This window comes from Notolepis coatsorum, assembly GCF_963971535.1.
Source record: "Notolepis coatsorum genome assembly, chromosome: 10".
Taxonomy (NCBI): domain Eukaryota; kingdom Metazoa; phylum Chordata; class Actinopteri; order Aulopiformes; family Paralepididae; genus Notolepis; species Notolepis coatsorum.
Genome location: NC_140174.1, coordinates 116,293,668 through 116,317,549, shown reverse-complemented (window position 1 = coordinate 116,317,549; position 23,882 = coordinate 116,293,668). Strand labels below are relative to the sequence as shown.

General features: G+C 39.6%; 1 protein-coding gene across 1 annotated transcript in view; it reads left to right on the top strand.

Moving 5' to 3' along the window:
- atxn2 (ataxin 2) overlaps positions 1 to 23,882 on the top strand; it is a 250,745-nt gene that overhangs the window by 165,575 nt on the left and 61,288 nt on the right. The window contains exons 12-16 of the mRNA XM_084323938.1: positions 2,885 to 3,073; positions 11,449 to 11,625; positions 16,773 to 16,880; positions 17,981 to 18,069; positions 18,951 to 19,291. Coding sequence (XP_084180064.1) covers positions 2,885 to 3,073; positions 11,449 to 11,625; positions 16,773 to 16,880; positions 17,981 to 18,069; positions 18,951 to 19,291 — 904 coding nt within the window. The remainder of the gene's footprint in view (positions 1 to 2,884; positions 3,074 to 11,448; positions 11,626 to 16,772; positions 16,881 to 17,980; positions 18,070 to 18,950; positions 19,292 to 23,882) is intronic.

The following is a 23,882-nucleotide window of genomic DNA, read 5'->3' as shown; positions in this document are numbered from 1 at the left end:
CTCTCTCCTAGTGCTCTCTCTCTCATTGTTCTCTCTCCTAGTGCTCTCTCTCTTTGTTCTCTTTCCTAGTGCTCTCTCTCCTTGTTCTCTCTCCTAGTGCTCTCGCTCTCTCCTTGTTCTCTCTCCTTGTTCTCTCTCCTAGTGCTCTCTCTCTCATTGTTCTCTCTCCTAGTGCTCTCTCTTTGTTCTCTTTCCTAGTGCTCTCTCTCCTAGTGTTCTCTCTCTCCTTGTTCTCTCTCCTAGTGTTCTCTCTCTCTTTGTTCTCTCTCCTAGTGCTCTCTCTCTTTGTTCTCTTTCCTAGTGCTCTCTCCTTGTTCTCTCCTAGTGTTCTCTCTCTCTCTATCTATCTCTCTCTCTCTCTCTCTCTCTCTCTCTCTCTCTCTCTCTCTCTCTCTCTCTCCTTGTTCTCTCTCCTAGTGTTCTCTCTCTCCTTGTTCTCTCTCTTTGTTCTCTTTCCTAGTGCTCTCTCTCTTCTCTTTCCTAGTGCTCTCTCTCTCTCCTTGTTCTCTTTCCTAGTGCTCTCTCTCTTTGTTCTCTTTCCTAGTGCTCTCTCTCCTTGTTCTCTCTCCTAGTGTTCTCTCTCTCCTTGTTCTCTTTCCTAGTGCTCTCTCTCTCCTTGTTCTCTCTCTCCTTGTTCTCTCTCTCCTTGTTCTCTCTCTCCTTGTTCTCTCTCCTAGTGCTCTCTCTTTTTTCTCTTTCCTAGTGCTCTCTCTCTCCTTGTTCTCTCTCCTAGTGCTCTCGCTCTCTCCTTGTTCTCTCTCCTTGTTCTCTCTCCTAGTGCTCTCTCTCTCATTGTTCTCTTTCCTAGTGCTCTCTCACTCCTCTCTCCTAGTGCTCTCTCTTTGTTCTCTTTCCTAGTGCTCTCTCTCCTAGTGTTCTCTCTCTCCTTGTTCTCTCTCCTAGTGTTCTCTCTCTCTTTGTTCTCTCTCCTAGTGCTCTCTCTCTTTGTTCTCTTTCCTAGTGCTCTCTCTCTCCTTGCTCTCTCCTAGTGTTCTCTCTCCTTGTTCTCTCTCCTAGTGTTCTCTCTCCTAGTGCTCTCTCTCTCCTTGTTCTCTCTCCTAGTGTTCTCTCTCTCTCCTTGTTCTCTCTCCTAGTGCTCTCTCTCTCCTTGTTCTCTCTCCTAGTGTTCTCTCTCTCCTAGTGCTCTCTCTCCTTGTTCTCTCTCCTAGTGTTCTCTCTCTCCTTGTTCTCTCTCCTAGTGTTCTCTCTCTCCTTGTTCTCTCTCCTAGTGTTCTCGCTCTCTCCTTGTTCTCTCTCCTAGTGTTCTCTCTCCTTGTTCTCTCTCCTAGTGCTCTCTCTCCTTGTTCTCTCTCCTAGTGCTCTCTCTCCTTGTTCTCTCTCCTAGTGCTCTCTCTCTCGTTCTCTCTCCTAGTGTTCTCTCTCTCTCCTTGTTCTCTCCTAGTGCTATCTCTCTCCTTGTTCTCTCTCTCCTTGTTCTCTCTCCTAGTGCTCTCTCTCTTTGTTCTCTTTCCTAGTGCTCTCTCTCTCCTTGTTCTCTCTCCTAGTGCTCTCGCTCTCTCCTTGTTCTCTCTCCTTGTTCTCTCTCCTAGTGCTCTCTCTCTCATTGTTCTCTTTCCTAGTGCTCTCTCACTCTCCTCTCTCCTAGTGCTCTCTTTGTTCTCTTTCCTAGTGCTCTCTCTCCTAGTGTTCTCTCTCTCCTTGTTCTCTCTCCTAGTGTTCTCTCTCTTTGTTCTCTCTCCTAGTGCTCTCTCTCTTTGTTCTCTTTCCTAGTGCTCTCTCCTTGTTCTCTCCTAGTGTTCTCTCTCTCTATCTCTCTCTCTCTCTCTCTCTCTCTCTCTCTCTCTCTCTCTCTCTCTCTCTCTCTCTCTCTCTCTCTCTCTCTCTCTCTCCTTGTTCTCTCTCTCCTTGTTCTCTCTCTTTGTTCTCTTTCCTAGTGCTCTCTCTCTTCTCTTTCCTAGTGCTCTCTCTCTCTCCTTGTTCTCTTTCCTAGTGCTCTCTCTCTTTGTTCTCTTTCCTAGTGCTCTTTCTCCTTGTTCTCTCTCCTAGTGTTCTCTCTCCTTGTTCTCTTTCCTAGTGCTCTCTCTCCTTGTTCTCTCTCTCCTTGTTCTCTCTCTCCTTGTTCTCTCTCCTTGTTCTCTCTCCTTGTTCTCTCTCCTAGTGCTCTCTCTCTCTTTGTTCTCTTTCCTAGTGCTCTCTCCTTGTTCTCTCTCCTAGTGCTCTCTCTCTCCTTGTTCTCTCTCCTTGTTCTCTCTCCTAGTGCTCTCTCTCCTAGTGCTCTCTCTCCTACTGCTCTCTCTCTCTCCTTGTTCTCTCCTAGTGCTCTCTCTCCTAGTGCTCTCTCTCTCCTTGTTCTCTTTTCCTAATGTGCTCTCTCTCTCCTAGTGCTCTCTCCTAGTTCTCTCTCTCTTAGTTCTCTCTCGCTCTCTCTCTCTCCTCGTGCCCCCCCCCCCTGTGGTGATGGTGTGCACAGTGTTTGTTTGGTCACTCTCTCCTCAGGGTGACTTCAGTGTGTCTCACTCATCAGTAACTGTGGGTCTAGAGGTCGTGACACGGGCAACATTTTGGGGCAAAATGCATTGTGTCTAAAGTGAGGACCAGAGCCATGATAGTCTGAGGATGTTCTCTCCACTCTGGTCTCTCTCACCAGGTTACCGACGCTTCTCCGCGTTGCCTCAAAATCTTGTTTCAAGTGCCATCACCGGGATGGGTGATAAATAAAATCACTATTAGATTTTAGATATTGATATATATCACAGTATTTGCTTAGACAAGGAAAACCACGTTTTATAAAACGAGAAACTACATTTCTCCATCTTTCTCTCCTGCCTCTTTCTCTTTCTCTCTAAATCTCTCTCTCCTGCCTCTTTCTCTCACTCTTTCTCTCCATTTCTCTCTCTCTCTCTCCTGCCCTCTCTCTACACAGGTCCCCCTAGGATGTCCCCCAAGTCCCAACGGACGCCCCGTGCTCACAGAGTGCCCCCTTGCCGGACCACCGGAATCCCCCCGGGAGTGGACTTCATCTCCCACAATGCACCGGGAGAGGTGCAGGCGGCTCCGCCCACCAGGAGCAGCTCCTCCTCCGGGGGAACCTGGTCGTCTGTGGTCAGCGGAGGTCAGTCATACACACCTGCACACATAACTAGGGATGCCCCGATCACGTTTTTTGCCACCGATACCGATCACCGATCGTCGTGAGCCATATCGGCCGATACCGATCGTTTTTGATTAAAAAGAAATTAAAAATTATTTTATATAAAAAGTTTTTTTTTTTTTTTTTTTAATAAAATATATATAGTATATAATTAGACTTGTACTTGTATTATCTGCGAGACATCGCCACCACGCAACAAGTCAAAATGCTCGCTATCTGCAAACAGCTCCACTATCTGTGTGTACTCTAGTAGCCTCCAGCTCCAAAAAGGATTCTCCGGCGCTGCAGCGGGACCCTATTGGTAACGTTATGCTTTGGTCATTTCACATTCAGCAAGCCCTCAGCTCGAATACGCATTAAATCAATGTTATAAGACATTGATATCAAGAGCTATCTGTAGCTACTGCTAGCCGGCTAGATGACGTTAAGACAGAACTTTAGTTCAATGGGACATTTCGTTTTGAACAGTAAACTAACCTCAGCTAACGCAAGCTAACGCAAGCTACCGGAGGTATGAACATGGACTACTAGATTTTCTGGATCATTTGTTGATATCAGGAGCTATCGGTAGCTAGCCGGCTAAATACCGTTAGACAATGCCTACTAAACGTGAATAGTTGACTGGGTAATTTTGTTTAAACAGTAACGATAGCTAGGTAGCTAACGTTAGCGCAGGTCGAATGCACTACAGCAGGGGTGGCCAACCCGCGGCTCGCGAGCCGCATGCGGCTCTTTGCCCGTCAATGTGCGGCTCTTCCATCCATAAAAAAAATAAAAAAAAATAAAAAAAATAAATAAAAAAAAAATCTTTTTACTTTTTTTTTTTTTTTTTACTTTTTTTTTTTTATGTCACTCATTCCATAAGGACGTAGAATAAACATTTACGATTTTTTTTTAAATGGTCCATTTGCATGTTCTTGGTATCTGAATCTAGGGACATAATATGGATCAGTGTCAGAAATAGTGTGTCTGTTACTAGGCTTGAGTAAATTGTAATGAACCAAAGGAGAATATCAATTCTATTTAAAAAAAAAAAATTATCTTTGACTGTAAATAACACCATGCTAAAATTGACCAGACCTGAAAAATCTAAGCAAATGAATAAAGGGAAGATGATTAAACAGAAGGTTTTGTAGATACAGTACTGAATTCTGCCATCTTTTTTATAATGTAAATTTCTCCACCATTCTTCATCATATTGCAACACCGTTTTTTGCAAGACGTTCACAGAAAGGTAGAGAAACTAACTGCGTTCTGTTTTATGGCAATAACGTTCAGGTTTGTGGGAGATAATCCCAAAAAATAAGAGAAATTAAACTACACTCACTTTTGGCTGTGCCACTTCCTCCTGTCAATATGCGCCGGTTTCCGACTCAATGCCCTGAGATTTCTATAATCTTATATTTCACTAATAACAGTTAAAATAATTGGTAAACAAACATAATGCTGAAAATATACACTTTTACTGTATATCTCGGGCTTAAGAGGTTAACCCTGTGAGGCCCAAATTAAAAAGAAATTAGCAACTTCAGAGGCCAGAGGGTGGGACATATAAACACATTTACTATCAAATAGCATTGTGAGGCTGAACAACAGGACCAATTGACTATACATGTGCTTAAAGGGAAACTATCTTATAAATGGCTTTTTTCAGTGTTTACCATTGTTTCTTAGCTATGTGGACTTATATTAATAGGATATATGTCTCTAATTCTCATATTGGCGAATTCTTCCAATTCTCCTCTCACAATATTCACCCTCACTGAACTGAGTCATCTGAAAATGTGCATATCTGTGATGTCAGAGATTTCTCAGCTGCATAATAATGTGGCAGTTGATGTGGCAGTTGGCACCAGGCCACACAGTGGTTGGAGCCCAGCCTCAAAACGGCTTAAGATCTTGAGGTAGAAAAATGCGGTTTTTAGTACTTGATTAGAAATACAAAACAATGCATTTTTTTTGAAAAAAACCTAGGTGTTCCATAGACTCACAGGAATTGTGTAAAAGTGCCCAAATAGTGAAAGAAATAGTAAAATAGTTCCCCTTTAACATTTTTTAAATAAACATTATTTTTTTAAATGGCTAAAAGTGATTTTGTAATTTTGCAACCGTGGGTCTCACAGGGTACTTTTAACCCTGTGAGGCCCAAATAAAAAAGACATTAGCAACTTCAGAGGCCAGAGGGTGAGACCTATAAACACATGAAGAGTGCCGTGACTGAAAAAAAAGGTTGAGAAACGCTGGTATATGGTGTGGCTCTTTGTGGTACCACAGTCATTTTTTTGTGGCTCTTAGTCTCTGACTGGTTGGCCACCCCTGCACTACAGACTCAAGCAGAGGAGCCGCACCTCTTTGTTTACAAACTCTACACAGGGGCGGGCGGGGCTAGGGAGGAGGAGCAGTTTGCAGGTCCTGTGCGTCTGAGACAAGCGAGTGAGATATCCACTTGATCAGTTTCCGCGATCGGCGAATATGACTCATTATCGGAATTCCCCGATCGCATATTTATACTGATTATCGGCCGATAACGATCGGTGGCCGATCGATCGGGGCATCCCTACACATAACCCATAGAGCTCTACCGTAATTCCTCTAATAGTAACCCCGGCTTGTATTTGTTTCAACTGTAGCGGATACCAGGCTTGTATTAGGAGGAGGCATGTATAAGAGAGAGGCCTATATTTCAAATTTTCAAACAGATCATAATGAATAAATCAACATTTTGTGTCAGTTTGAACCCAGTCAAATGTACTGGGTTCATTTATTGAAACCAACTACTGTATGAAATACGGAGTGCAATTACAGGTGGTCAAAAAAAGTTAAATAAAGTAAAATAGTGCAATCACAATACTGGTATAATAATAATAACTTCGTTTTATACAATTCTGAGGTAGGCTTACTCTCTTGGTAAACATTTAACACCATACCATTATATGGTATTTATTGCACAGCCAGGCCAGCATATAACAATAACAAAATATATTGCCTATGGTAAATCCGTTGAGGGAAATACCGTAATTCCTCTAATATACATGAAACCCGGCTTGTATTAGGAGCAGGGCTGTACGCTAAGCTTTTTCACTAGGGGCACACTTGCCCCTAAATGAGAAATTTAGGGGCAAAAAATATTTTTTAGGGGCAAATTTTTTAATAACAATTTTACCATTATTAAAAAAAATATGTTCCTCCTGCCTCATTACTGTGGTCCTTTTATTTAACATTTAAGTGCGTTTGTTTTCAGGTTTGTATCTTTTATAATGAACCAACTGAGAGTGTGTAAATGACTAATAGAACAAAAACAACAAACTGTGTGTGTGTGCGCGCGCGCTTGTGTAGTGCTCCTTGAATGAGATCATCACAACACACACACACCATTAATCAGGAGGAGAAGAAACTCTGCATACATTTGTTTCACAATGAAAAGTGCTTTAGAAATCAAATGAATTATTATTATTGTAAATAACCTCATGAAAGGTTTATTATTTGTATGGGTAATTACCTGCTTCATATTTGTGATGTTACTGGTTTCAGTGTGTGCCTAAAGTGATCAATGTGTTGGGCCGTTTATAGAGATCTATGCCAATTAATGTTTATGTATATCCGGGACTTTTTTTATATAAGAATTGAGAGGTATTTGTATATATGACCTTTATTTTGAAAACTGTTGCAACGCAACCTTATTTACATTTGCGCTTTTGACAGTGAAATGTTCAGTCCAACTTAGCTCGAAGGAAAGACTAATAAAAAAGGTTTAATTGACTCGTATGAGGCTCTTACGGTAGGACTTTGATTGTTTATAGAAGTGGAATGTAATACTATGCAAAACGAGAAATAAACAGTGATTTTACCAGCAGTCATTTCATTTCATATACGGGGAACCGACAATTATTAGTATTATATTATTTGCATATCGTCTCATTATTGGATAGATAGGTTGATACTTTATTGATCCGCGGTGTCAATTTAAGTAGACAGTATTTCACGTCCTAATAGTGGGGTACTCACGTAATGCATGGCTGATCCTGAACGTTAGAAGTTTCCGTGTCCCCGTCAATCAATCATCACATCATCACGTCAATCATCATCATCTTATCATCTCTCCACATCGGACGTGGTTGTCATAAGATGGACTGATATCCACTCCGTCTTTTTTGCGTCTTAAATGTATTGAAATGAGGTGCTTCTTTGGCGATGCAATAGCTCATATTGAAAGGAAGAGAGCCCACATTCAGTTTCGTTTCGCTAGGAATTATGGGATTTGGTGTTGGATGTATAGACTACGCAGACAGGGACATGGTCTTTAATCGCACGATAGACTACAAGTTCCAAGTATATAGCGTGACCCAGATTCACTCCGCGCAAATCTTTTTTTTCACTCAGGCTATCGGTGATCGCAGTAAGTTCATTCATTGCCGACAGATTCTTTCATAGCACCACGACATTGTGTCGCACTGACAGCTCGCGTGAGTGGCGTCATCACACGCCTTGGATAATTTAGGAGTGTAATGCGAATGCAAGGCTTGAAAGCACTACTCGCAAGCCCGCCCCCAGATAATATTTACCAATCGCAACGGCCAATTAAAGGGGCAATTCGCGATCATATCATCGCAGTGTACAGGCCTGATTAGGAGGCCGGCTTATAATTGCTTAGCTCAACAGCGCACCCGGTCATTAATAGAGACCCGGCTTTTAATTGAATACCGGTTACTATTAGAGGAATTACGGTCTATACTTAAGCATTACATCACACGCAGGAGTGGTTTGTGACCAATAAACCATGCCTAGGGGTGGTCGTTAGACCCCCCTAGGCATGGTTTATTGGTCACAAACCACGACTGCACGTGGTGTAAAGCTTTTATACAACTGCCAGATTCATCCAACCTTATTTCTATACAATAAACACACATTAATCGAAGATTTATTGAAAAAACCATCCGCCAGAAAAAGTTGTTCCCACAACTACAAAAAAGACAAGTTGCCTCCATGTGGAAGCAGCTTGAAGTGCATCCAACCAAACTAACACATCCAACTGTGTATTATTGGAATGATTGAGAGAAGTTGCCTCATGTGGAAGCAGCTTGAAGTGCATCCAACCAACTAACACATCCAACTGTGTATTATTGGAATGATTGATTGAACATTTTATTACCATATGCAGAATGGGTACAATACAGTACGGCTCAATACACACAATTGTTAAGGGAATGCAGACCTACTTTCCATAGAACTTCATTCTTAGATGCTTCTATATAAAGTAGGTAAAACAAATTAAAACGTTTTCTTTGCCCTATAGGAAAAAAACGTTTTCTTCGCCCTATTTTTTTATTTATTTCTTTTAGCCTAAACTTAACCAGTTGGAAACCAGGGGTACAGTAATAAAATTAGCAATCAACCAATCAATCAATTCAATAGACCATGCTCACTTAAAACAGCGCTGCTTCTCTCTCAGTCTGACTCCCCCGCTGTTGCAGACAGGAGTGTGTGTGTGTGTGTGTGTGTGTGTGCGTGTGTGTGTGTGTGTGTCACAGTGTGTGTGTGTGTGCGTGCGTGTGTGTGTGTATGTGTGTGTGTGTGTGTGTATGTGTGTGTGTGTGTTTGTGGGTACGCCAGCGTCGGACAGTGTGAGAGAGAACGCTGCAGTCAGTAGAAAGAAGGAAGTAGAAATTTAAATCAATCAATTAATCTATCAATCAAACCGCGATTTTTCTTTTGTTCTAGATTGACTCAAGACCCATCAATTACATCATCCAACATTGTTTAAAGGGCTAACACATTCCCCTTGACAGAATCGCTTCATATTTAGTCGTTATGGTGCTTTCAACATAACCATTTGTTGTCCGCGATCTTGTTTTCTCCCGGAGTGAGCCGGGGAGGGTTATGTGATTCGGTTGTGGGCGGGTCCTGAGCCCAGGACCGTGGATTGTTGCCAATAAAGACGTGTGAATGGCCAATCAGAATCGAGAAATTTGCATGCCGTTGTATAACTACTCATAACCCATAGAGCTCTATATACCTACTCATACTGTACACTAGGGCTGAGCCCAAACGTTTGAACGTTCGGACCTTCGTTCGGACCTTCGTTCGTTACGTTGGCATTCGAATTCTAAATCAACATTCGAATTAAAAAAAAATTATCAATTTCTTTTTATGTGTATTCATTCTGTTGAAACCAATGGGTGTTTTCTTCACAGTTGCAGACAAAGATTAGGCTACACTAATATTATAGTATTAAAAAAATACTGATGAGTTATATTCATTAAAGAAAGTTGATTTAATAAAAAAAAGACTCATTTAATCAGATTAATTACTTTATTCAAATTGAGGATTTTGTTTGAGGATATTTATAAAAAATTAAATAACTAAACATTTTTAAATGTTTATTTTTTAATTAAAAACGAAGGTTTGAACGTCCGTTCGAAAAACCCTGACGAAGTTCGAATCCCAAATACAGGCTTCGGGGACAGCCCTATACACCTGCACATAACCCATAGAGCTCTATAGACCTACTCATACACCTGCACATAACCCATAGAACTCTGTATGATGGCATGTACAATAATGCTGTATATACTGTATATTTATATATTTATCATCTGTCTGTACATATCTGCACATAATCCTTTTTACGAATTTGTAGATGCTATATATCCCTTACCTACTATTACTAGTTCCGCTGCCGGCCAGTATGACTTACTACCATAGACAACATCCCCCTGGAGTGTGGAGCACCAGAGCCATACATATTTTCTTTATTTTCTTTATATTTTAACCTTTATTTATCCAGGCAAGCAATTAAGAACAAATTCTTATATACAAAAGCAGCCTGTCCAAAAAGCAAAGGCCTTTTGTGGGAAGGGGGGGGGGGGAGGCTGTACATGTAAATAAAATACAAAATGACAGTAGCAATAGTATACAAGGACAACAATAAATAAGGGATAGAGGGAAAAAGAGAAAGGAAGAGTGAGAACCAGAGGGTGAGAGAGAAGAAAGGGGGAGAGGGAGGGATGTGAGGGGGCTTAGGGGGGAGAATAGTCTGAGGGCTAGGCATGCGATTGGGAGGCAGTCAGCAGTAAAGCGTAGTTTTATCTACTAAGGAATGTGGCCCTGGCCCTCTCCGCTCTGCTCACAGGCCCGGCTGCCAACATGTGAAATGTCTCTAAACAATCATTTGTTATAAAGGCCTAAACGCCACCTTGCCCTAATTAAAAGGTGTTTACTAGGGATGTTCGATATTGGCTTTTTTACCGATATCCGATATACCGATAATGTCCAACTCTTAATTTCCAATACCGATATCAACCGATACCGATATATGCAGGGTTTCCCCCCCAAAAAAAACGAATCATTTCAGGTAATTAACATTACACATCTCTTGTCGTGGAATTAACACAACATTATGCATACTTTTGACAATAAATTAAATAGGAATTTGTTCTTACTTGCTTGCCTGGGTAAATAAAGGTTAAATAAATGTAATTTTTTTTAATAATAAATAAAAACAATACAAATTAAAAAATATATATATAAAAAAAAATTGAGTCAGCGGCTGGGTGGCGCAGTGGAGATTGCACTCGTCACCAATGCGAGAGACTCCGGTCTCTAATCCAGGTGTCGGCATTGCCTTGGCTTGGACCAGCCGTCATACTAACTCGTTTTGCTGAGTTAGCGGGAGGGAAGTCAATGGGGTGGTAATCTGGCGTTGTGGACAGCGACTCCTACAGGTCAGGTCAGGGCTCCTGTACAGCAAAAGACAGGAAGTGGTGAAGGCAGCGTGACCTCCCACGCGTTACACTTCACCAATGAGAGTCCTCGCTGCCAGGTGAAAAGAGAGCCGCTGGCTGTCTCTGCATGTGTCGGAGGAAGCATGTGGTAGACCTCAGGGCTCCCTTGACCGACCAGTAGGGGGCACATGCGCACAACGACCAGGTAGGGGAGGGGGAATTGGCATAACGACTAAATTGGTATGGGAGGAAAAGCACATAAAAATTAGGCGGAGAAAAAGAGGATTAAAAACAAAATAATTTTTTTTAAAGCAGATACCGATCATTTCTGATATTACATTTTAATGCCAATATCGGCCGATAATATCGGACATCCCTAGTGTTTACCTACGTACTTTCTGTTATAACTATATGAAAACGCGTCATATCTTTCAATGCTCTTACCGTCTTCTCCAGAGTCAGTCAAGAAGATTTATATCGATTCCCTCTTGGTGCGTTCAGTAGAAAGCTATCCGCCTCTAAGCTAGCCTAGCTTAGCACAAACGAATGGAAGCGGATATGGTTTTCCCATAATGCCACGTTCCTGAAGCTCCACTTGTCTTCTCCCCTCCCCAGCGCACAGGCCCCGCTCCCCCCGTCAGAACAGCATGGCTTCCCCCGGCTCCTCCTCCTCCCTCCCCTCCCCCCAGGCTGGGACGGCTCCCGTGGAAACGGTTACCACGCCAACGTCTGCCCCGTCTCCCACAGCTGCTAGCCCCGCCCCCAACATGGCCGCCACTCCGTCAGCCGAGGGTGAGGCTTCTGATTTCCCCACCTGTTTCCGTCCCAAGAGGAACTGCACACCATGAATAGATCTGCAGAGAGACTGCCATCTAGTGGCTAAGCACGTGCTATTACCATCTGCTGTTGCTTGATCTTGGCACCCTGCAATATAGTAGGGCTGCTCGATTGTGAAATCAAAAGAAAATCAAAATCACAGTTATTAAACACGATTGCTCATGATTTTACTGAATTTGTTTTACCTGCTCGATCAGTGTGAAGGAAGGGTGCGCTGCATTTGCAACACAAGACAAAATTGGAACAACGCGGCACAATAATCGTTTTATTTTGATTGTTTCTGTGATTGTGAGAGGCCAAATCATAATTGAAATTTAAACTCTAGATCATTATAAAGCAGACTCTTAACTCTAGATCATTATAAAGCAGACTCTTAACTCTAGATCATTATAAATCAGACTCTAACTCTAGATCATTATAAATCAGACTCTAACTCTAGATCATTATAAATCAGACTAACTCTAGATCATTATAAATCAGACTCTCTAACTCTAGATCATTATAAATCAGACTAGATCATTATAAATCAGACTCTCTGACTAGATCATTATAAATCAGACTCTAGATCATTATAAATCAGACTCTCTGACTAGATCATTATAAATCATACTAACTAGACCATTATAAATCAGACTCTAACTCTAGATCATTATAAATCAGACTCTAACTCTAGATCATTATAAATCATACTAACTCTAGATCATTATAAATCAGACTCTAACTCTAGATCATTATAAATCATACTAACTCTAGATCATTATAAATCATACTCTAACTCTAGATCATTATAAATCAGACTCTAACTCTAGATCATTATAAATCAGACTCTAACTCTAGATCAGGGGTGTCCAACCTTTTTTGAACCAAGATCTACTTTTTTATTTACCACCTAGCCCGAGAGCTACCAGCCAAAATTGTATATTGTAAGCCGTCATTTGAGGCTTTATAAAAGCAGCATAATGAACACAAATCTGTCAGTGCTGAGTCTGACCTCATCTTAAATAACAAACAGCATTGCTTGTTGTAGTTAACAAGGAGAGGAAGAGTTGATTTAGCAAAAATTTTTTTTTTTTTTTTTTTTTAATAATCGAATTTTATTAATCAAGATCTACTTGAAATCAGCCCGCGATCTACCTGTCGATCGCGATCGACTGGTTGGGCCCCACTGCTCTAGATCATTATAAATCAGACTCTAGATCATTATAAATCAGACTCTCTGACTCTAGATCATTATAAATCAGACTAACTCTAGATCATTATAAATCAGACTCTAACTCTAGATCATTATAAATCAGACTCTAACTCTAGATCATTATAAATCATACTAACTCTAGATCATTATAAATCATACTCTCTAACTCTAGATCATTATAAATCAGACTAACTCTAGATCATTATAAATCAGACTAACTCTAGATCATTATAAATCAGACTAGATCATTATAAATCAGACTCTGACTCTAGATAATTATAAATCAGACTCTAACTCTAGATCATTATAAATCAGACTCTAACTCTAGATCATTATAAATCAGACTCTCTAACTCTAGATCATTATAAATCAGACTCTAACTCTAGATCATTATAAATCAGACTCTAACTCTAGATCATTATAAATCATACTAACTCTAGATCATTATAAATCATACTAACTCTAGATCATTATAAATCAGACTCTCTAACTCTAGATCATTATAAATCAGACTCTAACTCTAGATCATTATAAATCAGACTCTAACTCTAGATCATTATAAATCAGACTCTCTAACTCTAGATCATTATAAATCAGACTCTAGATCATTATAAATCAGACTCTCTGACTCTAGATCATTATAAATCAGACTCTAACTCTAGATCATTATAAATCATACTAACTCTAGATCATTATAAATCAGACTCTAACTCTAGATCATTATAAATCATACTAACTCTAGATCATTAAAAATCATACTAACTCTAGATCATTATAAATCAGACTCTCTAACTCTAGATCATTATAAATCAGACTCTAACTCTAGATCATTATAAATCAGACTCTAACTCTAGATCATTATAAATCAGACTCTAACTCTAGATCATTATAAATCAGACTATCTCACTCTAGATCATTATAAATCAGACTAACTCTAGATCATTATAAATCAGACTCTAACTCTAGATCATTATAAATCAGACTCTAACTCTAGATCATTATAAATCATACTAACTCTAGATCATTATAAATAAGACTCTCTAACTCTAGATCATTATAAATCAGACTAACTCTAGATCATTATAAATCAGACTAGATCATTATAAATCAGACTCTGACTCTAGATCATTATAAATCAGACTAACTCTAGATCATTATAAATCAGACTCTAACTCTAGATCATTATAAATCAGACTCTAACTCTAGATCATTATAAATCATACTAACTCTAGATCATTATAAATAAGACTCTCTAACTCTAGATCATTATAAATCAGACTAACTCTAGATCATTATAAATCAGACTAGATCATTATAAATCAGACTCTGACTCTAGATCATTATAAATCAGACTCTAACTCTAGATCATTATAAATCAGACTCTCTAACTCTAGATCATTATAAATCAGACTCTAACTCTAGATCATTATAAATCATACTAACTCTAGATCATTATAAATCAGACTCTAACTCTAGATCATTATAAATCATACTAACTCTAGATCATTATAAATCATACTAACTCTAGATCATTATAAATCAGACTCTAACTCTAGATCATTATAAATCAGACTAACTCTAGATCATTATAAATCAGACTCTAACTCTAGATCATTATAAATCAGACTCTCTAACTCTAGATCATTATAAATCAGACTCTAGATCATTATAAATCAGACTCTCTGACTCTAGATCATTATAAATCAGACTCTAACTCTAGATCATTATAAATCAGACTCTAACTCTAGATCATTATAAATCAGACTCTAACTCTAGATCATTATAAATCATACTAACTCTAGATCATTATAAATCATACTCTCTAACTCTAGATCATTATAAATCAGACTAACTCTAGATCATTATAAATCAGACTAGATCATTATAAATCAGACTCTGACTCTAGATAATTATAAATCAGACTCTAACTCTAGATCATTATAAATCAGACTCTAACTCTAGATCATTATAAATCAGACTCTCTAACTCTAGATCATTATAAATCAGACTCTAACTCTAGATCATTATAAATCATACTAACTCTAGATCATTATAAATCAGACTCTAACTCTAGATCATTATAAATCATACTAACTCTAGATCATTATAAATCATACTAACTCTAGATCATTATAAATCAGACTCTCTAACTCTAGATCATTATAAATCAGACTCTAACTCTAGATCATTATAAATCAGACTCTAACTCTAGATCATTATAAATCAGACTCTCTAACTCTAGATCATTATAAATCAGACTCTAGATCATTATAAATCAGACTCTCTGACTCTAGATCATTATAAATCAGACTCTAACTCTAGATCATTATAAATCATACTAACTCTAGATCATTATAAATCAGACTCTAACTCTAGATCATTATAAATCATACTAACTCTAGATCATTATAAATCATACTAACTCTAGATCATTATAAATCAGACTCTCTAACTCTAGATCATTATAAATCAGACTCTAACTCTAGATCATTATAAATCAGACTCTAACTCTAGATCATTATAAATCAGACTCTAACTCTAGATCATTATAAATCAGACTCTCTCACTCTAGATCATTATAAATCAGACTAACTCTAGATCATTATAAATCAGACTCTAACTCTAGATCATTATAAATCAGACTCTAACTCTAGATCATTATAAATCATACTAACTCTAGATCATTATAAATAAGACTCTCTAACTCTAGATCATTATAAATCAGACTAACTCTAGATCATTATAAATCAGACTAGATCATTATAAATCAGACTCTGACTCTAGATAATTATAAATCAGACTCTAACTCTAGATCATTATAAATCAGACTCTAACTCTAGATCATTATAAATCAGACTCTCTAACTCTAGATCATTATAAATCAGACTCTAACTCTAGATCATTATAAATCATACTAACTCTAGATCATTATAAATCAGACTCTAACTCTAGATCATTATAAATCATACTAACTCTAGATCATTATAAATCATACTAACTCTAGATCATTATAAATCAGACTCTCTAACTCTAGATCATTATAAATCAGACTAACTCTAGATCATTATAAATCAGACTCTAACTCTAGATCATTATAAATCAGACTCTCTAACTAGATCATTATAAATCAGACTCTAGATCATTATAAATCAGACTCTCTGACTCTAGATCATTATAAATCAGACTAACTAGATCATTATAAATCAGACTCTAACTCTAGATCATTATAAATCTAACTCTAGATCATTATAAATCAGACTCTAACTCTAGATCATTATAAATCAGACTCTCTAACTCTAGATCATTATAAATCAGACTAACTCTAGATCATTATAAATCAGACTAGATCATTATAAATCAGACTCTGACTCTAGATAATTATAAATCAGACTCTAACTCTAGATCATTATAAATCAGACTCTAACTCTAGATCATTATAAATCAGACTCTCTAACTCTAGATCATTATAAATCAGACTCTAACTCTAGATCATTATAAATCAGACTCTCTAACTCTAGATCATTATAAATCAGACTCTCTAACTCTAGATCATTATAAATCAGACTCTCTAACTATAGATCATTATAAATCAGACTAACTCTAGATCATTATAAATCAGACTAGATCATTATAAATCAGACTCTGACTCTAGATAATTATAAATCAGACTCTAACTCTAGATCATTATAAATCAGACTCTAACTCTAGATCATTATAAATCAGACTCTCTAACTCTAGATCATTATAAATCAGACTCTAACTCTAGATCATTATAAATCAGACTCTCTAACTCTAGATCATTATAAATCAGACTCTAACTCTAGATCATTATAAATCAGACTAACTCTAGATCATTATAAATCAGACTAACTCCACATACCCCTTTTAACTTGTCTCCTGTCTCCCACAGCAAAAGACTGCCGTGTCCAGGAGACAAGACAGACGTCCCCGACGGCCAACAAGGAGAACGTGAAGCCCACGGACGGCTCCCCTGGTGCCACGAGACCGGGCTCCAAAGGTACACTGGAGGAAGCCCTGTTTGTTCCAACAGTATCTTACGAACATTCAAGAACTGTTCTTTGATAGAGAGGGGGGTTATAATCTGAGGGGAGAACTCAATTTAAAAGTTCTTAGTGTACGCACTACCAGGAGAAGACACTGCATTTCATGTGGAGTGAAACTGTGGAACAGTCTGAATGTGGTGCTAAAGCAATGTCTAAATATGAGAGAATTCAAACAGAATTATAAGGAAATGATGTTCACGAGGTACAGGGATGAGGAAGGGGTTTGACATTCACGGGTGTTTACATTTTTATTTAATTTCTTTCATGTTTTACATATATCGTTTTCTTTTTTTTTTGCATATATATATATATATATATATATCTGTTTTGTAAGGTTTTAAATTAGAACACTACACTCATTTGAGTAGTGGAAAAGGGGTACGGTTAAATAAGTGTATATTTCTTCCTACTCCTTTTCGAACATGTAAATTGAGTTATGTTTTGCTTTTGTTTATTTATATATATATATATATTTTTTTTTTCATTTAATTTCTTGATCAAGGAAGGACGCCCTGTTTGTTCCAACAGTAGCTTAAGTCTCACACCTGTCGCCCGGCTGTTGAAATAATATTAAATTTTACCAGGGGCTACTGGTGCGTCTGGCGAGAGCTCATATGCAACGAGTGAGAATTTAAATAGTCACCCAAGTGCAGCCGCCAGTTCAGTGTCATTATTTAAATACTAAATGTTTGCTAGTAGGGTCGTGAAATTGGTATTACATTTTGCTCTTATTATAAAAAAGTGGTATTAAAAAGTCTTAAATGTAACTTGTTGAGGGCGCCCCAGTGGCGAACCACATAGCGCGCTCAGCCGCGACACGGCCGACCCGGGTTCGATTCCCGAACCCGTCGTTATTTGCCGAATGTCTTCCCCCCACTCTGTCTCCCATTCCTCCTCTGTCTCTCTCTACTGGACTGCCCAGTAGAAATAAAGCGATAAAACGCCAAAAAATAAACCTTTAAAAAAAGAAAATGTAACTTGTTGAAACCTGCAGATACCCTGATTAATGTAATGAAACCCTAAATTGTGAGTCTCTCCTTCTGTCTTCCTACAGGCCCCCCCTCCTTGGCAGGCCCCCCCTCCTTGGCCACCGACCACAGAAAACAACTAGACAATTTAAAGAAATTCAGTGTAGATTTTAGGGTAAGTTGCTCCCATTATGTCTTTCTATATTTTCTTTGTGGTCATATGGACTTCTGATGTATGGTTACACCAACACACCTTGACCCTAGGGCTGGGCGATAAAACGATAATTATCGCGATATATTTTAATAATCGATAATAAAAATAATATCGATAATTATATATATATTTTTTTTTTATTGTGACCTGCAACAGGGCAGCTTTAAAACAGACTTGTCTTTCTTGCCTGCAACTTAAAGTAATGGCTTTGCTTGTCCAAATGACAATACTGACCAAATTGAGATTTATTTTTCTCTTGTCCATTTATTTAGTTTGCTTTCTAATTTAAAATACAGTTTGAAACCGTCTGTACACAGTAGGCTATGTGTGCTAGCAGAGCTAGTCGCGAGTCACGGTGCACGTCCACCAAGAAAGCGCCAAAAGATAGAAAAGAAACTAGCAGAGCCAGAACTGTTCAACTCCCCTGGAGCTGAACAGTTCAAACCAGCTGCAGCCTGAGAACTGGAGTGTGAGGGGCTGTAACACTAAAGATGGCGGCAATGACAAAGAATTGCTGCAAAATAAACATACATTTATTTTGTTGTTTAAATAATAATTAAAAAATTTATTTATACTAATAAAAATATCGATAATTATCGATATCGAACTATATGAAAAATGTAATTTTTTTTAATGTTATCTCCTCCCCACCTTCTCTCTCCTACCCACCTCTCCTCTCACCTCTCTCTCCTACCCACCTCTCTCTCCTACCCACCTCTCTCTCCTACCCACCTCTCTCTCCTCCCCACCTTCTCTCTCTCCTCCCCACCTTCTCTCTCTCCTACCCACCTCTCTCTCCTCTCACCTTATCTCTCTCTCCATCCATCCGTCCGTCCATCTAGTTGCAGTCCAGCTCAAACCCAGACCCGGCGTTCGACCAGCTGATGACCAAACCCGCCAGAGAGCTGGGGGACAAGCCCAAGGATGTTCCCCTGGACAAGGGCCCGGTGGCGGGGCCCGACGGTGGCGGTGGCAGCAGAGAGGAGGGGGGCGCGGTGGGTAGTGGAGCCCCCGCGTCCAGCAAGCCTGGCAGCCCCGCGGCGCCGTCGCCCTCCCCCTCCCCCCCCGAGCAGAAGCGGGCGGGGCCGGACGTGACCTCACAGGGTGTCCAGACGACGATGGCTTTCGGCGGAGCCACCAAGCCCGAGGAGAAGGAGGAGAAGAAGGAGGTGGTGGTGCAAGAGTGAGTAGAGAGAGAGAGGGAGGGAGAGAGAGAGAGAGAGAGAGGGAGGGGGAGAGAGGGGAAACTATTGAAGAATATGTAGTATTGAGCTGGTATATAAGACATGTACTGAATAGTTTGTAGTATTGAGCTGGTATATAAGACATGTACTGAATAGTTTGTAGTATTGAGCTGGTACTCTATATAAGACATGTACTGAATAGTTTGTAGTATTGAGCTGGTATATAAGACATGTACTGAATAGTTTGTAGTATTGAGCTGGTATATAAGACATGTACGTTTGTAGTATTGAGCTGCTATATATAAGACATGTACTGCATAGTTTGTTGTATTGAGCTGGTATATAAGACATGTACTCGGGCATTAAAGCGTTCCGTCTTGAGACGGAATTCCGTCCATTTGATTCGGAGTCTGACGGATTTCCCGTCAATTGGCTACCTGGTATAATATGATTTGTAGATGCATACAGATTGAAACTAAATTGAGCCAATCAGGCGTCAAATATCATGAAAAGGGGAATTTTTTTCCTACCACGCCACGCAGTCATGGCGAGCAATAATGGCAGGACGCACGCAGCGACTCGAGACAGGATTACGCTAATAGTAGAAAAAAGTTTCAGTCAAGCGACCTGCACAATCCCGCCCCCACACACACATGCTACTGCATCAAAGTTACTTATGACAAAGGCATTCGTTTTGTGGCATTAACGTTATAGTTACACGTTCAATAACATCAGCGTATTTACCCGACCACATTGTTGTTGGTCATTCATAGCTCAGTTCCTTCCTTTGCTCAGAGAGCCCGTACTGAATTGTACCCATTCTGCAATCTGTTAATAAAGTTTTCAATGAGACAAATGTATACAAAAGCTTTTATTATAACATTCGTTGCAGTAAAATCATCATGCCTCGTTTGGTACTCCTGTTATTAGCTCCGGTACGTTTGTTATTGATTCTCTCGCGTAAATCAATGGCGGACTTCCCGGAAGTAAAAAACGAATAAGCACTTGCCGATTGGTGGTAAGAACAGCAGAGGCGGGTGCAAGCGGTGTGACGTAATTGGCAGAATCGACTGTCAATCAAAATTGTTCTGTTGCCGTCTACCATGCATTGCTTTGGTTGAGAGATAGTGCTCTCTTATTAAAACTCATAAACAAGTCTCGAGCAAGACAAGTTAGTCTGTTAGGTTATGAAAGCCAGTGAGTATTGTATGACTCAGACTTCAGCAATAATCATGACTCATGATCATTATAAAATAAAAACACACATGGCATGGTGGAATACCATAAAGTACCATAAGTAAGTAAAGAGGCCTATGTTCATATCGGTGAGCACAATTTGTAACACAAAAAGAGAGACATGTAGCCTATTTATTTATTTAATATTTTATTTATTCATTTTATTATTTTATTTGTTGCCATGCCTAAAATAATAGTCAAGCATAGGGCTAAAACATTTTCATAAACAATAATATAATTTTTTGTTATATGGTTATAATAAAAGCTTTTCTATACATTTGTCTGATTGATTGATTGAAAACTTTATTAACAGATTGCAGAATGGGTACAGTACAGTATGGCTCAATACACACAATTGTTAAGGGGATGCAGACCAGAGAAAGACTTTCATCTTGTTTACATCAGGGTCCCCCATTTTCAATTCATCATAACATATATGCAGGCATTAAAGCGTTCCGTCTTGGGACGGATATCCGTCCATTTGATTTGGAGATTCCGTCATTTGATTCGGAGTCGTGACGGATTTTAACCTGAGCCAATCAGAGGCGTCAAATATCCTTTTTTTTATCTGAGGGAGAGAACGTTCTCTGTGGCTGTGGGTCCTTTTAAATCTGACCCCACCCCTCTCTCATGTGGGGTACCACAGGGATCGGTGCTAGGACCACTCCTCTTTGCCATTTATATGCTTCCCCTAGGCCTCCTCATCAACAAATTCACCGGCATTAAATATCACTGCTACGCAGACGACATACAACTACTCTGCTCTTTTAAACCCGACAACTTGGAGAAACTCAGCCTTCTCCAGGAGTGCCTGCTCGGCATTGAGAGCTGGATGGGGAGTAACTTCCTCCAGTTAAATGCAAATAAAACGGAGGTGCTGATCGTAGCAGCTGAAAAGACTGCAGCTAGAGTGGCCACTCACTTGGGGTCCCTTAAAGACAACATACGTCCCCACCTGAGAAACCTGGGTGTTGTCTTTGACCAGGCCATGAACCTAGACAAACATGTCAAAACACTCACACGCACCTGCTTCTTTCACCTCAGAAACATTGCAAAACTGCGCACCATCATATCTCACTCTGAACTAGAACTATCCGTGCATGCTTTTATTTCCTCTAGGCTTGACTACTGCAACTCACTTTTCACCTGTCTCACCAAATCATCCACAGATAAACTACAAATGGTCCAAAATGCTGCAGCCAGGCTACTCACAAGGTCAAAAAAATCATGTCACATCACTCCCATTTTGGTATCCCTGCACTGGCTCCCGGTACACTATAGAATTCACTTCAAAGTCCTCACTTTCACTTTCAGAGCACTCCACGGTCAGGCCCCTATCTACATCACGGAACTCATCCATCCCTACACAAACACCCGCTCACTCAGATCTGCCGATCAGCACCTCCTAGTGATCCCCAGGACCAGGCTAAAAACAAGGGGTGATCGAGCCTTCGAGGTGACAGCACCAAGGCTCTGGAACGCTCTCCCCCTGGACCTGCGAACTGCCCCCTCTGAGAACTCTTTTAAAAAAACAACTAAAAACACATTTGTTCAGGCAGGCTTTTAATCACACATAGGCGCCTTTTTCTGTTCTATAGTGTTGTTTTAATTAGTGACTCATGATTTTATCCAAATTCTTTTATTCTACTTTTTCTATCTGGTTTCACTGTTTTTAACTGCTGTTTGTCTGTTGTCATTTATTTCTGATTTTGTTTTTATTGTGTTTTTATATTAAGCTGTAGTGTAAAGCACCCTGTGCATTCGTGCTGTGAAGGGTGCTCTATAAATAAAGGTCATTCATTCATTCATTGTTCTGAGTTTACAGCCCTTTCACCCGCCTCCGCTGTGCTCAGCACCAATGGGAAGCGCCCATTGCTCTCTAGCGTCTAGCTCTACTCGCGAGTAAACTTGACTCATCAACAACATGCGGCAACTTTTACGAGACCGTAAGTTCATTTGACTTATTCTAGTCTAAAGAAACATATATATTACTATTGCTATTGATAAATCTAGGTAACGTGAATGCCACAAAACGAATGCCTTTTGTTAATCAGAACGTTATTTACGCGACAAGCAGTGTGTTGTTGTTGTTGTTGTTGTTGTTGTTGTTGTTGTTGGTGTTGTTTTGTGTGTGTGCTTGCGCCGCTCGCTTTCTGATAAATCTATGAATGTTGATAAATCTAGGTAACGTTAATGCCACAAAACGAATGACTTTGTTAACACTATGATCGCCGATGACGAGTTAAGACGTCATTCCTAGCCATGCTCATTCTGCCGAAAACGCCGTAACTCGTCTTTGATGTCAATATTTCAAAAATCTGTCATCGAAATCATATTTCCTTTCCGGAGCCCTGAGATGTACTGGTGAGCTCCACTCAACTGTCTAACGGTTCGAGAGCGCCATCTGGTGGCCGATCGGCAGATCGGCCAAGAGGGAGGGGCGCGCCAAACAGGAAGTGCTCATCCATATGTGCTCCGGGCACTCGCAATCGGTAGCCGGCATAGCTGTCAACATTGGCAGGAGAAAAAACGTGCACATTTTAGCCCCGCCCCCTCCCACCCGGCCCCGCCCACTCCCTCCCGGCCCCGCCCCCTTCCAATGGAGCTGCCTCGTCGCTGCCATCTGCTGCTGGTCAAAACCTGTATTAAGGAAATTCACTGTATTATTTTACAGATTACTTTTGTTTTCCTACTTTAAGTGTAAATGCTATAAAAATACAGTAAATTACCTTGTATCAAAATATTAACCATTAAATAAATGTTGTAATCTGTAAATGTATTTGATTTTACTGTAATTTGACAGTATTTGGAAACCATTGATGCCAGACATTTAGTTTTCTTGCAGCTTTTTTTCTTACAGTGTACAGTCAGTGAATCCTAAATCTCCACTAGGCAACCACTTAGAACATGAAGAACATATTTAGTATAACAGCGAACAGATATAATAACTAATTGTAAGAATTCTGTGTTTAAAACTGTTTTGAAACAGTTTGTACTTTGAGGTGGGGGGGGGGGTATTTTTGCATCTGAATAGAGCTGCGCGTTGGGATTCAGATTAACTGAGCCAGGTAAAGGCATTCACACAGAGAGTCATTAACGTTAACAATGGACGCATTCAGGTGAGGGTAGTTGTCCACGCCCCCCCCCCCCAAACTAGCTGAAGTGTGAAAATCAGAGGCATTTCCTCCCCTTGAGCGTTCTAGACAACAGACTGAGTTACAAGATTTAAATGAATACATGATATTCAAAACATTCTCAGATTTCAAAGTATGACACATCATTTGAAAGCTTACATTCTGTACTTTCACAACCTGGAAAAATCTGGAAAATGAAAATGGAGACATGTCGGCACAA